A 15,440-nucleotide genomic window follows, 5' to 3' on the forward strand; every position below is an offset into this window, starting at 1 on the left:
GTAATCGGTTTAGTAGTATTCGCGTGAAAGAGTAACAAACATCCATCCTCACAAACTTTCGCTTTATTAGTAGGATGTAAGGAAAATGTTTTCTTTAAGACTGTCCTTTTATGAACTTGTTAAAATTCATGCTGACTGTGCCTTTCTCCTCACTCCTTTAACTTTATTGATCTTTCTTTTAAATTATGTAGTTATATTTCAAGTTTTAAAATTTATTTTAAAATATACTAGCTTTCCGCCCGCGTTTTTAAAGAAAATCCCGCACAGTTCCCGTTCACGTGGGATTTCCGGTATAAAACCTATCCTATGTGTGTATGTACAAAATTTCATTGTAATCGGTTCAGCAGTGAAAGAGAAAGTTATCCATTCTCGCATAATTTCGCATTTATTATATTCGTAGGATTAAACAAATAATGTATTCAACTGAAATTTATGATTAATTTTGTTTTTTTTTTATTATTTATTATTTCACGAAACCGTAAATGCAAAATGCATTCACGATTTTATCGATTGAAGCACATCCCATCACTATCACCTTCTATCTATCTAAATACGTACCTATAGTAAAAATGGTGCCATGACTATGTTGAAACGTAGCTTGTAGTCTATAGCTATCTCATTCTTTCTTACGACGTTTTCTTTAGATAGAGAGAAACAAATATATGTAAATTGTATACGCTCGATACAAGTACTCTATAGGTTTATTCCTCTGAGCACAGAACAGTAAAACCGTCTGTCTACGAGTAAAACCTAAAGACAAGTAGAAGTGCTACTGTGCTGTCAACTATTGATGTTATAATGATCTGATAGACACAGGTTTATTAATTAGTTTAGACGATATTACGATTATAATAACAATCAAAGCCAGAATAAAGACCGAACTGTTGCCCCAGCCCCCAACTACTGGAGAGTTCAAGAATATTTTAATTACTATACAATATTCGTAACATTCATATTATATGTATAGGCTTAGAGACGCATTTTTGGCGTAAAACAGGTTCTCTATCTTCGCTTTTTGAATTTGCTTTTCAACTGAAAATAAAAATAGAACATAGCAAGAAAAATAGACTAATTGTGTTTACCACAGAACAGTAAAAACAAAGTGTTTATCACGTAGACAGAGAATCCATTGGTTTCTCTGTCTACGGTTTATCATTTTCCTATATACATTATCTATATTTGACAACATCAGGCATCAGCTGTCATTTGATATCTGTCAAATTGAGCACATCTTTAGTCTATTGCCCAATGATCCATCGTCCATCCGTCGTCAAAAAAGAAATTACAAAGTAAAATTGCCAACAGGCAAAAAGCAAAAACACCAAATTACTCCAAGAACTATCTACGGTAAACTTGAAAACATTTTTATAACATGAAAGCCAATTGAAAGAAGTTTGTATAAACATTTCCATATATTTTGAAACAATTATTACTTATCCACAATGGTAAGTTAATAATTATGTTTTTTTGGAGTTAATTAATCATAAATACTGTATTTCTCCGTATATTTATGTTCAATTACCTGAGGTTTAATCACTTAGCTATGCCATTCAATAACATTTACGACAAATTGCTTATTTAATGTTTGCAGATGCAGTTTATGCTTCTATTTAGCCGACAAGGCAAATTACGACTACAGAAATGGTATGTGGCTCATCCAGACAAGCTGAAGAAGAAAATCACCAGAGAATTGATTACCACTGTTTTAGCCAGAAAGCCAAAGATGTGTTCCTTCTTGGAATGGAAGGATGTTAAGGTTGTTTACAAAAGGTGTGGCTCTCATGTTATGATCTTAAATTTGTTGTTTTAATTTAGTTTTAAGAACGTATTCTTTTATTATTCTATGCAACTTAATATGGTTCAATTAAACAATAATATATTCATTAGTAAAAATATATTTTAAAGAGTCATAGCCACATAGTGGTCTTTATCATTAATAACTTTTATTTAATCCGTCAGTCCTCGGATCATAGACATAGACACAATAGAAAATCTATTGTGTCTCGGCCCGATCGGGCCGCTCGGTGGTCAATGGGTTAATTATTGAGTGGTAATTTCATAATAACTGAATCATTTAAAAAATTATAAAAACTGAGAGAGACCAGGCCTAAAATATTAATAAATTTAGTAGTCTGTTTTAACACTATTTTAAGTGTTGTAAATATGGAACCTAAAATAGACACAATAAATAATGTTTACCTGATCAAACCTATAATTTCAGATATGCATCATTATACTTCTGCTGTGCTATGGAACAAGAGGACAATGAGCTGCTCACTTTGGAGCTCATTCATAGATACGTTGAGCTACTTGACAAGTATTTTGGCAGTGTAAGTTATATTTAGTACCGTTAATGGCATAAAAAGGCTATAGCTTTAAATGTGGCTTCACAATGTGCAAGCACCCTTAATAATATACTAATGAGTTATATGCAACAGTTTAACAACATTAAATATTCCTCATTCTGCTTCAAACATGTAAAACTTTGATTTGATAAGAACTTCCTGTATAATTAATATAAAAATATAAAAAAGATATGGTTATAGAAAAGGGAAATAAATTATTGGTTAAATATTTAACTACACTGATTTATATGTAAATCTTAAATACATATAAATATAAATATATTTTTTTGTAATGAATGTACCAAACATTTTCAGGTTTGCGAACTAGATATAATTTTCAACTTTGAAAAGGCGTACTTCATCCTGGACGAGTTGGTACTTGGCGGTGAATTGCAGGAAACAAGCAAGAAGAACGTCTTGAAGGCCATCGCTGCACAGGATCTGCTCCAGGAGGTCAGTAGTCAGGATAATGAACTTGTCTAATATCTCTTTTTTATGCTGCCTTTCCGGACTCTTCTATTGTATTCAATGTTCATATTAATATTAGTTTGGTATATTTTGCTCAGACTTCATTTAACCTGATTATTAAGTGAACAAAATGAAGTTTTTTAAATTTACAATTAAGTGTAGGTAGGTTGCCCTTTAGATGGTAGGACCAAAAGTGTCTTTAAATAGCCAGTGTTTTATATTTGTATTAATTTGTAATATTAGTGATAACAATATTTAATAATATGGAGTACCAAAATTTAGTTCTATAGACTAGTTAACTAGTAAATATTATATGATACAATTTCAAGAATTCTCTTTAACTTACAACATATCTTGCTGTGAATCATATCAATTTGAACAAAAATAAATGATTTAGTGGTAATATTATAAACAAATAGGGCTTTAATGTAAAATTGGTATATCCATTAACAGTTTTGATCATATATCTCTAGTCAATACATATCTGCGACTTGTTAATTAAATTTGCTTTAGGATAAAATTGATATATATAAAATGTGGACCATTGTGATTGATGAGTGGCCTCCGTAGTGCCTTGTAGATGTTTAATTATAGTAGGAGCACTGCCTTTAGGAGTTTTATAATATAATGCATCACTATAATGTGTTTTTCCAAAAATATGTAAGAAATTTGATGCCCCAACAGTGAATAGTCCACATAACACTCTAAAACAGTATATACACAACACTTTGGCTTCAACTCCTCTTTAAAATGCTATCTGAAAGTTGTTTTATAACACAACTGACTTCACTTAAACAATCTGTAAATACAACACATAGAGTTATTTCAACTATAAAATATTAAAAGCAGCCCTAAAGTTAGTTTCTCTATTGCACTGCACTCGGCTAATTTTTCCCCATTTTCTGTGGTGTATGCATGCTCCGATGGTGGTCAGGATTTAATCGACGGACTGTGGCACTGAATATTAACTCAACTGTGAAGGTTATAAACGCTTTTTTAATTTAGGCCTGTAGTTTTAATGCTCAGATAAATGCCTTGGAAATCGTGATTGTTTATGCTTCATCAAAGTTTATGGTCATGTTTTAGAATGATTCTATTGGAATAAAACCAGGATAAGAGCAAGACTACTTGATATTTATGCAACTTAAATATAATACCTTCAATAATTAAAAACAATGCATCCATACAGAATAGGCAAATTAGTTCACGAATATTTACGAACAACGAAAAACATGTACAGATACAAATGTCTGTTCTAAAACCTTGTCTTAGTCTGGTGTTACTCCAATACAATTTGACTTCATAAAAACATAAAATCATTTATCTGATCGTTAACAAAACCCCGTTTAGACATGGAATGTTGTCATCCAGCGCAACTTATCATATGTTCATTGTTCAATATGATTGAAAAAAGCGTTTATATATAAAGGCTTTGGCTTAACTTGTGCATGCATTGGGCTTTAAAATATTATCTTCCATATAAAACTTGAACCACACAAGATGTCATAGCTTATTAAAAAATTGCATGAATCTATTTCATCTTATTTTCTCAGCTTCAATCATAATAATAGAGTTTCAATAAGAATAAATTAATTGTCTTATACAGTTCACACACTACAATATTGCACTTATTTAGAACTATACGCAAGTACATTTTTCTTAGCGAATAATATTAGAAATGCAATATAATTCAATAATACTTTTATCTACTTCAATACATATACCACATAACGCAGTAGAACTGGTCATTTATCTAGAATTTTATTAATAAACTCATATTGTTAGTTTTAAGTTATTACATTCTAATTCATTTCAATATAATATTCTTGGTTTATAGTATTCTAACACACTCAGGTTATAAACGAGCTTATATATACTAATTATTGTATTCGGATGTATTTGGGAGAGCTTTCTGTCTTAGATTGATTGTATTTATATAACCTTAAAGTATTGTTAAGATTCAACGTCGAGTTGTTAGTGTATGGCCGAGCGCTTGGTATATTTTGTGTAGCTTAGTTTTATCGTATTGTATCGTGGACATTGTTATACCTTTGTTCAATTTTTAAATCATATTTCGTAACTGTTAAATGTCCTAAAGGGATAACTTGCTTTCTGTATGTTTATTATTTATATATTTTGCACGCCTCATAAGCGAAGCGTTGAGGTGGGTACTACTGTCACTTCGCGCAAAACATCTGATTTTTCAAACTTAAAATGTCTTTATGTATCATACATTGCACTTGTAAGATAATACATACACACACATATTAAGAAAAAACACTATTTTAACGTTCATGATATTTTTGATGTCATTTTTGTTATTTAAACTAGTTAAAAAACAGTTTAAAAAAGTTCTGTCTTGGACGTCCGTGTGTCTGTATGTGCGGATCCTTTTTCTTGTTAACACGATAGCGACCGAAATACTTTACTAATCGAGTCTTTTTTTTTCTCTTACGCTTGAGTATGCTCAGGAATAGAACCCTTTCATTTTTCAGGGTCTGATTCGATGTGGTTTAATTGTTATTAAATAAACAAAAATAATAATTAATAAATATTTATTAAAAAAAAATTATGAGGCGTGCACTTTTGGATTTTCCAAATTAGGGTCAACTCATCTAATTCTGTGACAAAACAGAATATGAAAAAAAAAACAGGCTAAACTTTATAAATTTTATTTTTATTTTCATAAATATTCTTTTATATATCCATTAATTCGTCCGCTTTTATAATCATGCATGGCTCTTGGAAAAGGTAAAACAATGACCCAACTATTAATCGTGGATGTTGCATTTATTGTAATGGGTTGTCATAAATATATTGTTGAGAACTAAACGTCTTTTCTTGCATGATCCTGCTCCTAACCCTAACTGAGCATGAGCTTTGGGTTTTAATAAAAATTTAAAAATATAACTAGTGTTAATTTCTTTGTCTGTCTTTAAAGCTCACGCTTCAGATTTTAAAGCTAATACAATTAATGGGCATTGCATTGCATTCAACTAACTTGTGGTGAAGGAAGCATGTTTAAGTGTGGGATATTGCCTACATTAACTATTAATTTATTAGTGATTCAATAAAATTACAATGTTCTTTATAAACATATAGATTTCACCACTGGCATTGATATTAGAGTACTAGTTAACAATACTAAATTTCTATTCAATTCTTAACATCATTTAAAAATTTGCTCTAAAACATGTGCAATATAAGAAATAGATTTACAAGCAAAATCTGGTTGGGTGGTATTTGATAGGACGAGACGGTGGACGATGCCCTCCGCGAAGTCGGTCTGCTCTGAGGTCCGTCCTCCGCGCCTGAGGGAGTCAGCTAGAGAAACTCTTCATGGTTTAAGGACGCTAAAATAATAATAAATGTGAAATACAGTGTGCGGGTTGTGTTTGAAATAGGTACAATGTTAATGTGACCATTTTGTAAGGACATGCGTAAGTATGATAAAATCTAGAAGAGTTTTAATGTTTAGAATTCAGATACATGGTATCGATTTTGTATAAGTTAGCATGCAAGTTTGCCCTTTTTAAGTGTAATTGGTGCAAAAGCTCTCTGAAGTTTTTATAGTGAGCAATTAATTTTTAGTCATTTGACTATAAAAATATTCCAGACATCACATTCATAACGTATTATTTAGCCAAAGCAGACCATTCTCTAGAAGACAGATTAGAAGAGCTGTTTATTTAATTTTAGTTTTATTGTTTTGTTTGACATTCGCATAGATTTATTTTTAACGTTAATTTTTAAAGATGATTTTATTTTATTAGTTTTAATTTGAAGTATTTGTGTTATGTAATGCATCGAATTTGTATTTTCTTCTTTACATATTGTAGGTACTTCTTTTTATTTATTATGAAATTGACTCTACTATAATTTGATGACAATTAATTTGTATTTTTATGAAAGTCGTTAATATTCATTTATATTTTTTTCTCTATCTCTCTCTCTCTATTACATAGAAAATGTTAAGTATTAAAGCCTATTGTGCGAAATTCTAATTACCTGATACTATTGTAATGTAACTACTATTATAGTATTTCTATCTTTTATACTTATTCATTAAATAATAAAAAAAATATGAAATATTAACTTGTATTTTAAATTTTTCGACGCTCATTTAAATTAAAGATTTTTTATTTCTCTATAAAGTAAGTACAGGTTAGTTACCTGTAGTTATTAGTTCAACGATAAAGGAGGTACATTTCTTCTCAATCCACTTAATATTTTAGAGATGTGATTTTATACCTGCAACCATTGCAACTCCCTCAAATCTTCAGAATAGTGAAAATCATTTATTAATTCTAGTTACCCATATCTATAATTTCTTGGTTACTCATTGTGTAAAAATATTTAAATATCATCATACATATAGGTCTGGGATAATATTATAATAGAACAAAAGTACCTACTGTCTACTTACAGGACATGTCAATGACCTTATTAAAAGTTAGGTAGTTACATAGGTATTGATTATGAAGCTGATTCAATTATGAGTTGACTTTGGTTACGACGTTATTCTTATCACAGATAATAAATTTGTATTATTATACACAATTGATCAAAATTATGAAGTGTTAAGCCCTTATGACGAAATTAATTACCTACCAACATTTTGAGACTTCTAGAAAGCTAGTGATTCACATAGATAAGGCTTTATTACAATAAATATTCCTTATCCCTTCTATACTAGATATTCTCTTCATATACGTCATATGTTATCTGTATTGTATTTAAAAATCGAACACGAAACGGCGTTTCCCGCCGAAAAGCGATGGCTCGGTTTAACACGGCCACGAGCGACACTGGCTCAGTGATGACCCTTGTTGCAGGAGGAGACTCCGCAGGGCTTCTTCGAGGATCACGGGCTTGGATAAATCTACGGAGACCACGCAACAGCAGCCGCAGCGCGAAAAGAACTATTAGGTTATCTCATTGCAGTAATTTGTTAGAAATCCATTTATCTATTGCTATTATTGGTTATATTTAAGATGTTAGTGTTTACTCTCTTTGTGATTGGCTTAATTTCTTAGGTACCTACCTAGCTATGTTATGTTTTATTGAGCACAAAGTTTTAGCGTTACGCGTATGGTTTCTTTTATTTCAATGTACTTAAAGTTTAAAAGGCACGGTTTTATTTTTTTGGCATGGTTATGTTACATATTATATGAAAGGGATTTATGAGACGTCTGTATGTAGGTAATAAAATAATATTTATAATGCAGACATACAATGTATAAAAATGGTTTCTATACAATTTTTACTGCGCAGTTAGTTTTTAATCTTATCTGTTAATTAAGAATCGCTTTTGATGGATTATTTTTATCAAATGAAATTCATAATGAGTATTACTTTAACAAATTTAGTAATACATTTAAATTATTGATACTGATAAAGTTTTAATCTTGGACGTATGTAAATTAAGCATTTAAAGTCTTACTTATTGTTATTTACTAAATATCGAATAATAATTCAGTTTTATAATTATGTTTTAATATCTTAACGGCAGCTTTTAAAAATATTCTATATAATAATATATTCTTGTGCTGCTGTTATTCATGAAGTATTATCAACGAGTGTCAAGTAATGGATGCCAATAATAATTAAAGAAATATCCAAACTATATTATGTATAATAACGAACAACATTTTATCTTATTGTTAAATGAATTCTGTTGTGAAACAAATATAGAATAAGTAATGTATGAAATATCGGTATTATTAAATACTTATTTTAAAATGGGATTTTCATTGAAACAAACCTTTTAAATAAAAAAGCTTATATTTCAAAGATCACATATAAAGGCATACAAAGACTGATCAGTCTCATCATAATATATGAATACATTTTCCATTATAATAAAATATCACCAAAACAATGTAGATAAGTATAATATCTTCATTGTGGTTACACTTAAATAATAATAATTATTAAATAATAAGAAAAGATTATAAGAATCATTGGTCTCCCTCTGATTTTGCTTCGGGGGATGATTTTACAATTTCTGCAGTAGGGGGGGCGGTGGGTGTTTCGTTTTTAGTGGGGGGGACATTTTTGGCGGGTTCCGCAGACTTTTGCTGTTTCTTCTCGTCCATGAGTTGTTCCCTGAAGTGCTGCTCGCCTGTCACTTTGGCGAGGTGTATCGCTGCGAGCAGAGCCATTATGTAGCGACGGACATCCAGTTCTATGCCTGTAATGTTTGTGAATATTATAAGACTTTGATAACTTTTGTGACACCTCTGTAAAACTATGTATTAATTTAACACTATAAAATGCCAATGTAGTCATCACCATGTAGGCAACTAACCTATAGTGGTACATAAGTAATAGTAAATAGAGTAAATTTTGCAAGAACATGGAAATGCTGTAATATAAATATGGCTGTCAAATTTTGAGATAGACATGTCCTATGCCTAAAGATTAGGAAGATCTTTCAATATATCCCACTTACCATTAGCCCTTAGTTGCGTGACTCTCGCGGCAAGGTTGGCCCACACCCGGCGCGCTGCAACTGCGCCGAGTCGCCGCACCGTTTGCACCGTGTGCAGTGTGGGGTCGTTCTCGAAGGCTACCACTTCGGTGCCAGCTGGAAGTAATCGTTAGATTGAACTCTTCGATGTTTTTTAGACGCTTTTATTAAGCTATTGCATAGCTTCTATCGCGGGCCTTGAGCGCGGGGACCGAATCCAGAAATTGCGTAACGAAAAACCTCACGCTCCCCACGGGGACGGGCGCGGAGGTGTGGCTTGAAGGCATAGCATGCAATAGCTTTACCGCGGCAGTCCCCGAGTGCCACACGTCTTTTTTATTAATTTCCCTTTTGTTGAGAATGGTGTTCAACTATTCGAGAAATTTGGAATGGTGGAAATTAATTTGGACAATTAGGAAATGGAAGAAGTTTAGACACAGCATCTTACATTGTTTTTCAAACATTTGAGACTTATCAAACGGAGAAAAATACCATGTTTTTGTGTATATTGAGAATGAAGTCGGTTAAAAATGAGTGTTTTACTTTTGAACAATAATCTAACAATTGAAGAAAATCTTTGTATTACAAAAAAAATATTTTTATATACTCCTTGAAAAACATAAAGTTAGGTTCTTACCAGGAGTTTCATCTACAGCAGGTGGTAGATAATGATCCAGCAGTCTCATAGCATACACTGCTCCACTGTCCACACCTTGAACTGCTTTTTGGCCATATGCCGTAGACAATAGAGCATTTGCCTTCACCCAGGTCAACTCTTTGAGCGACTTGACGCGCTGTTCTGCCGCATCACGCGCTCCATACACCTGGTTGGTGACATTCACCTTTAAATTATTGGTATGTGTAAATTGTTAGTACTAGTGTTGAGGAAAAAGGTAGGTTAGGTCAGTAGAACAGGCTCGTGTTAGTTCTCCTAAGGAAAAGGTAAGTGTATGGGAATAATGTTGTAAGGATTCTGGTTTCTTTAGTATGGGGTTCTTTCTGATCAATTTATAAGGAAGGTTAAATAAACTACGTTTTAGTCATATCGGATAAACTTGAGATTTTCATAAGCTATGTACGTATAATTAGAAATTTTTTGTTAGTGTGTCCAAATATTGTTAATTTGTAGAATTTATGCGTTAATTAATGATAATCGGCGAACCAAGAACAGAAACTGCGCAAAACAATTTAAATAGTTGTTTGTACAAAAAATCTGTGAATTTGTCCTTGGCAGGATGTAATGAGTACAATTTCAAATTAAACTGGTCAACTAACAAATTAATGTTAAACTAACAAGTTAGTAATGGTTTAAGGTACAAGTAAATTGTTATACTAAGAATTATAAAATAAAACTTATAATCCAATGTTTTATGTTTGTTCTAGAAATGTTTGATATCATTGTGATAAATTGTTACGTTGCGTTTATTCAAAACACGATTATAACGAATTACGATTACGAATCGATAAAACCGCAGACGTTTTTAATAACTACAAAGTACCTATAAATACAGAATTATGATTACCTACTTTACAAACAACCAATTTTTTTGAAAAATAACGTCATAAAGAAGTTTCACTTCTTACGTGTGTACACTAGTACACGCACACATTTTTATATGTATGAATAATATAATATCTTGCAAGTGCTCTCGCAGTGTTCAGTGTTTTGTTGTCCATATGCCTGTATCGATTGACTTTTATATTGGTCACAGGTATAGGATCATCCCGGGCTGACCCACGAAGTAAAATATTGCCCATGTTTCTTCCTAATAATGTAGCTATCTATTTGTGAGAACATCATAAAAATCCGTCCAGTACTTTTGTAGCTTTTTCAATACATACAAAAAATCTTTCTCTGTAATATTAGAGCTAGCGCGCACGAGCAACTTTGTCTCCGCAACTATTTTGTCTCTCTCATCAATTGTATGGGGAGTTGCGTCGCTACGTGCGCGCACTTTCATACTAGCCCATGGGTGGAGAGACAAAATAGTTGCGGAGACAAAGTTGCTCGTGCGCGCTAGCTCTTTGTGTAGATTTCATTTGTTTCTATATTGTTTCTATTGATAGATTCATTTTTCCATGGGGAGACCCTGAATATTAAAGGACACAAAGGGCTGATATCTCGAAGGTTCCACCGATCCGGGTCAATGTGCGCTCTTATCACTTCCATTGTATAATGTAGGTATCTAATCGACTAAAACGGTTTGAAAAAAATACTGATAATATGCATCCTATTGACTTTACTTTTTTATCGTGACCTTTGAATGTGGAAATTAGATCTGTGCCAGTTGTTGATATTTTGTTTGAAATAAGACGAGAATCACGTCTAAACTGGAAACGGTCTTTTTTGGTACATTCGTTTGCATAATGCTCATTAACATTAACACTATATCCATATATGGCTCAAAAATATACATAGTAAAATTGTTCAAGGTATGAAAAGTCTCAAATACTTAAAAAATACGGTAAGTATATAAAAACCGATGTCGTGCAAGCAAGACGACATGTAACGAAACGGTATGTGCCATTCTTTACTAAATGTTAAAGCATTATGTAAACTTATGGTAATTTTATACAATACGAATCTAAGTCTACAATGTATTTTGTAAATTGTACCAACTTCTACTAAAGACTAGCCAGCTGTGAAAGTCACGTAAAATCTTAATACCTAGGCATTGAAGAATTAAAGATATTAACAGCAAATAAAAAAAATATCGGGATGAATAAGCACTTTTATTATTTTTTTTCTGAACAACTCTATGTCAATTTCTATGGATATTCTATTTTAACTTTCCTCTTTTGAAATATAAATAGGAGTTCTATCTTTATCTCTCATATGACCTTCTATGGTGAAACAAGTTTTTTGATTGCATCAATACATAAAATGTTTATTTTAGTAATTCAGTAGGTACCTAACTACTTACCTACCTATTATATTTTTTCTTTTAGATATTCAAATAAGTAAGGTATTCTGATTACAATTAACGTCTACAATATACCTATATATCTACATATATAATATCGTCACAAAGATAATTTTATACTTACCTATCTAAAAATCACATTAGATAGGTACAATCAACAAAAATAACTTTCAAAAAACGATATTATCTTCGATACTAACAATACAGCAAATTTTCTCGATTTCTTTATATCTCATGACGTTAATTATGCATATACGCACTACCTTGTTATTTTAAAACCATTGTTCTAGTAATATACTTATTTATTCTGTATGTATGAATTATAAATAAAAAGAATGTATTAAAATATAATTTCCATATATGGTAAACTTGTTTACACTTCTATATTATAATGCGCCAAAACAAGTTGCACAACTGTAATTATTGCTTGCATCAGAAGCCTAGTGGACTTTGGACTGTAGGTAAAATTTAATTTTATCAAATAGTTTATTATGTATGTAGGTACATAAGCTAATTAAAATAATATGCTGTGTAAGGAGCATGTGGGCTGATTATAATACACATTTCATTTCAATTATTAATTGGCATCAGCAATGCATTAATATTTTATAGATGCAATAAACAGGATTAATTTTTGCATAGCATAGCCATTTTAAGTGATTACTTCTACTGTATTTAAATAATAAATCTTTTATCATATTAATTAAGGTCATGTTTATCTTATACTCAATAAAAATCTATCCATGTAGCACTAACTAGTAAGCAAAATATTTGCCAATAAAGAACCTACCTGTACAAATTTATAAACAAATTCGAGTAACTTAATCTGATGATTATTAAACAATACTGATTACCAACCGTAGAATTTGGTATTAAATCTTGATGTTAACAAACTTTCTAAATTCTAATAGCACTATGAACTTCAAACTATTTTAACATGTAATGAAGTCTTTTTCAAACTCCAGTCTCTCACAACATTATCTTTTACCATATTTTCTATGTTTATGTTTATAAATATCTTATTACCTGCCAATATTATGAGGACTTAATAAGGATCATAATTAGTATTTTATGAACCTGTGGTAATTGGTAAATCCATACTAATATTATAAATGCGAAAGTAACTCTCTCTGTCTGTCTGTTACTCAATCACGCCTTAACTACTGAACCAATTTTCATGAAATTTGGTATGGAGATATTTTGATACCCGAGAAAGGACATAGGCTACTTTTTATCCCGGGAAAATGACGCAATCTCGGAAATCCTACGGGAACGGGAACTATGCGGGTTTTTCTTTGAATGCGCGGGCGAACCTAGTATTATAATATTTGTTACAATGATTTGTAAACACTTCTAAAAGTCTTCACTTGAAATATTGAGATTAACGGCACAATATAGACACTAACCTTATTCAACTGTGGGGTAATCCTTGACAGCACTGCTTGTTTAGTAGTTTCTACAATAACTTTCGGCTGCTCAGTGACAATGGGCACTCGCTTCTCAAGCTGATCTAAAGCTGCTGCTACTCTTGCGTCACCAGCTGCGAGTGGTGCAGCGACAAAGGGAGCTGCTGTGTTCGCTGCGAGGGTCACACTCGCTTCTGCAGTGGATAGCGCCCAGTCTAATAGCGAATGTGCCCCTGAACAGATTGCATGTTAGAATCTAAACAAGAGTTTGTTTGGTTGAACATGCTTACTTTGGGAACAAGTGACCATTTATGGAAGGTTTTTAGGCTACATGAGATCATGCTACAACCAATAGTCCTATAAATTAACCGGATGAAACCACACATAAACAGTAGTACTTTAAAAACACTTTGAAAAATTGTAATTATTTAACTTTTAACTTTATTTCTCAAGAGTTCATTTGTTGATTATCAATAAGAAATTTCTAAAACCATGCACTATTTATTAGCTTCTGATAGATGCAGGTAGTCTAAAAATAATTACATTGAATCATCTCAATGGAACATTCTAGCATCATTAGTCTAGTTAAAAATATAAATTGATAGCAAAAATTACCAATGCACAATTGTAACTGCAAATTATGATAATCTAATCAGATAACACACATAGGCACAAACTATATTAGAAACTAGCTGTGCTCCACGGTTTCACCCGCATTGCTGCACTCCTGTTGGTCTTAGCATGGTGAAATATAGCCTATAGCCTTCCTCGATAAATGGGCTATCTAACACCGAAAGAATTTTACAAATCAGACCAGTATTTCCTGAGATTAGCGCATTCAAACAAACAAACTCTTCAGCTTTATAATATTAGTATAGATATGTACATTTAAATTACCTTTGACTCTGCTATATAATGCACCAACTTGACCAACTGCTGCCCCCACTGTGGGTAATGCCATGACCTTTTGCACTGACTGCAACTGTCCCAGCGAAGGGGTGCCTACTTCTGTCGCCATCTGTACAATATATTTTAAAAATATTTACGAATCATTCAGAATATTACTAAGTAATGTGTAGTGTATGCCAAATAATGGTAGTATTTGATATTGTATGCAATAATTGAAAAAGAACATACAATTCCTAGTAAAAATAAAGGATGATAAATTAATAATCATTTAAAATGGTGGATGACTTCAATGCTAATAAGAAATGAACTGAATCGATTGTAATAAATAATTTATTCGAGGGTAATTATGAAAAACACATCGGTTATACAGATCACGACGTCCATTTTAATGCAATTAAATTGTTGCAGTACGAAACATAATTAGATTTGAAACAAGTTCTACAAAATGTTATGTCCATGAATAGTTAGAAAATTACCGGAAAGAATGTACAAGGGGTCACATTGAAGAAACAAAATAACTTACCTCGTTAAATTATAATTATTGTTGTAAAAGATAAAATAGTTTAAGGATGTCGTTTAGGAACTCGCAAATATATTAAAACTTTGTGGAATAATAAAATTAAATAACAGAAATGTTTTTATAGAACACAACTTATTTCGCAAATGAACACACTTAAACTGAATGAAATTAAATGTCTAAATGAAATAAATCATGAATGATGAAAGTTCGTGAATCGTACTCAATCGTGAATGAACTGTGAACGCTGAATCATCATTGGTTGACTTGATTAGATTATGAGTTCTAGAGGTCATCAACCAGCTGGAGCGATACATTTTCGTAAATTCTAGATTTCTTTTCTAGGCTATAGGTATTTTAATTTATTGGACATTCGAATGACTTAAATTAATGATTTTA

The 15,440-nt window shown here is 31.7% G+C and overlaps 2 protein-coding genes across 5 annotated transcripts; one reads left to right on the forward strand and one right to left on the reverse strand.

Moving 5' to 3' along the window:
- Nucleotides 1–1,216: 1,216 nt before the first annotated feature.
- AP-1sigma (AP-1 complex subunit sigma-2) lies at nt 1,217–8,555 on the forward strand. 3 transcript variants are annotated; one of them, XM_089695453.1, is made up of 5 exons: nt 1,217–1,347; nt 1,592–1,770; nt 2,222–2,330; nt 2,661–2,798; nt 7,649–8,555. In XM_089695453.1, the coding sequence occupies exons 2-5, from the start codon at nt 1,592–1,594 to the stop codon at nt 7,691–7,693; spliced, it is 471 nt and encodes a 156-aa protein (XP_089551579.1). In that variant the 5' UTR covers nt 1,217–1,347; the 3' UTR covers nt 7,694–8,555. The 3 variants fall into 3 exon arrangements, with proteins under 3 accessions (XP_089551579.1, XP_089551578.1, XP_089551577.1); XM_089695452.1 differs by lacking the exon at nt 7,649–8,555 and adding an exon at nt 6,064–6,663 and having other exon boundaries at nt 1,220–1,445; XM_089695451.1 differs by having other exon boundaries at nt 1,221–1,445.
- Nucleotides 8,556–8,578: 23 nt separating this feature from the next.
- Nucleotides 8,579–15,213, reverse strand: Lsd-2 (Lipid storage droplet-2). Of its 2 annotated transcripts, none has more exons than XM_089695450.1 (6): nt 15,048–15,213; nt 14,513–14,633; nt 13,616–13,848; nt 9,923–10,109; nt 9,268–9,402; nt 8,579–9,006 (listed from the first exon to the last, which is right to left on the reverse strand). In XM_089695450.1, exons 2-6 carry the CDS (start codon nt 14,631–14,633, stop codon nt 8,774–8,776), a joined length of 909 nt encoding a protein of 302 aa, XP_089551576.1. In that variant the 5' UTR covers nt 15,048–15,213; the 3' UTR covers nt 8,579–8,773. The 2 variants fall into 2 exon arrangements, with proteins under 2 accessions (XP_089551576.1, XP_089551575.1); XM_089695449.1 differs by having other exon boundaries at nt 9,923–10,127.
- Nucleotides 15,214–15,440: the final 227 nt, after the last annotated feature.

Source organism: Colias philodice, chromosome 5 (assembly GCF_061535455.1).
Source record: "Colias philodice isolate Cphi_HAF_F1 chromosome 5, ilColPhil1 Martin Lab GWU primary, whole genome shotgun sequence".
NCBI lineage: Eukaryota > Metazoa > Arthropoda > Insecta > Lepidoptera > Pieridae > Colias > Colias philodice.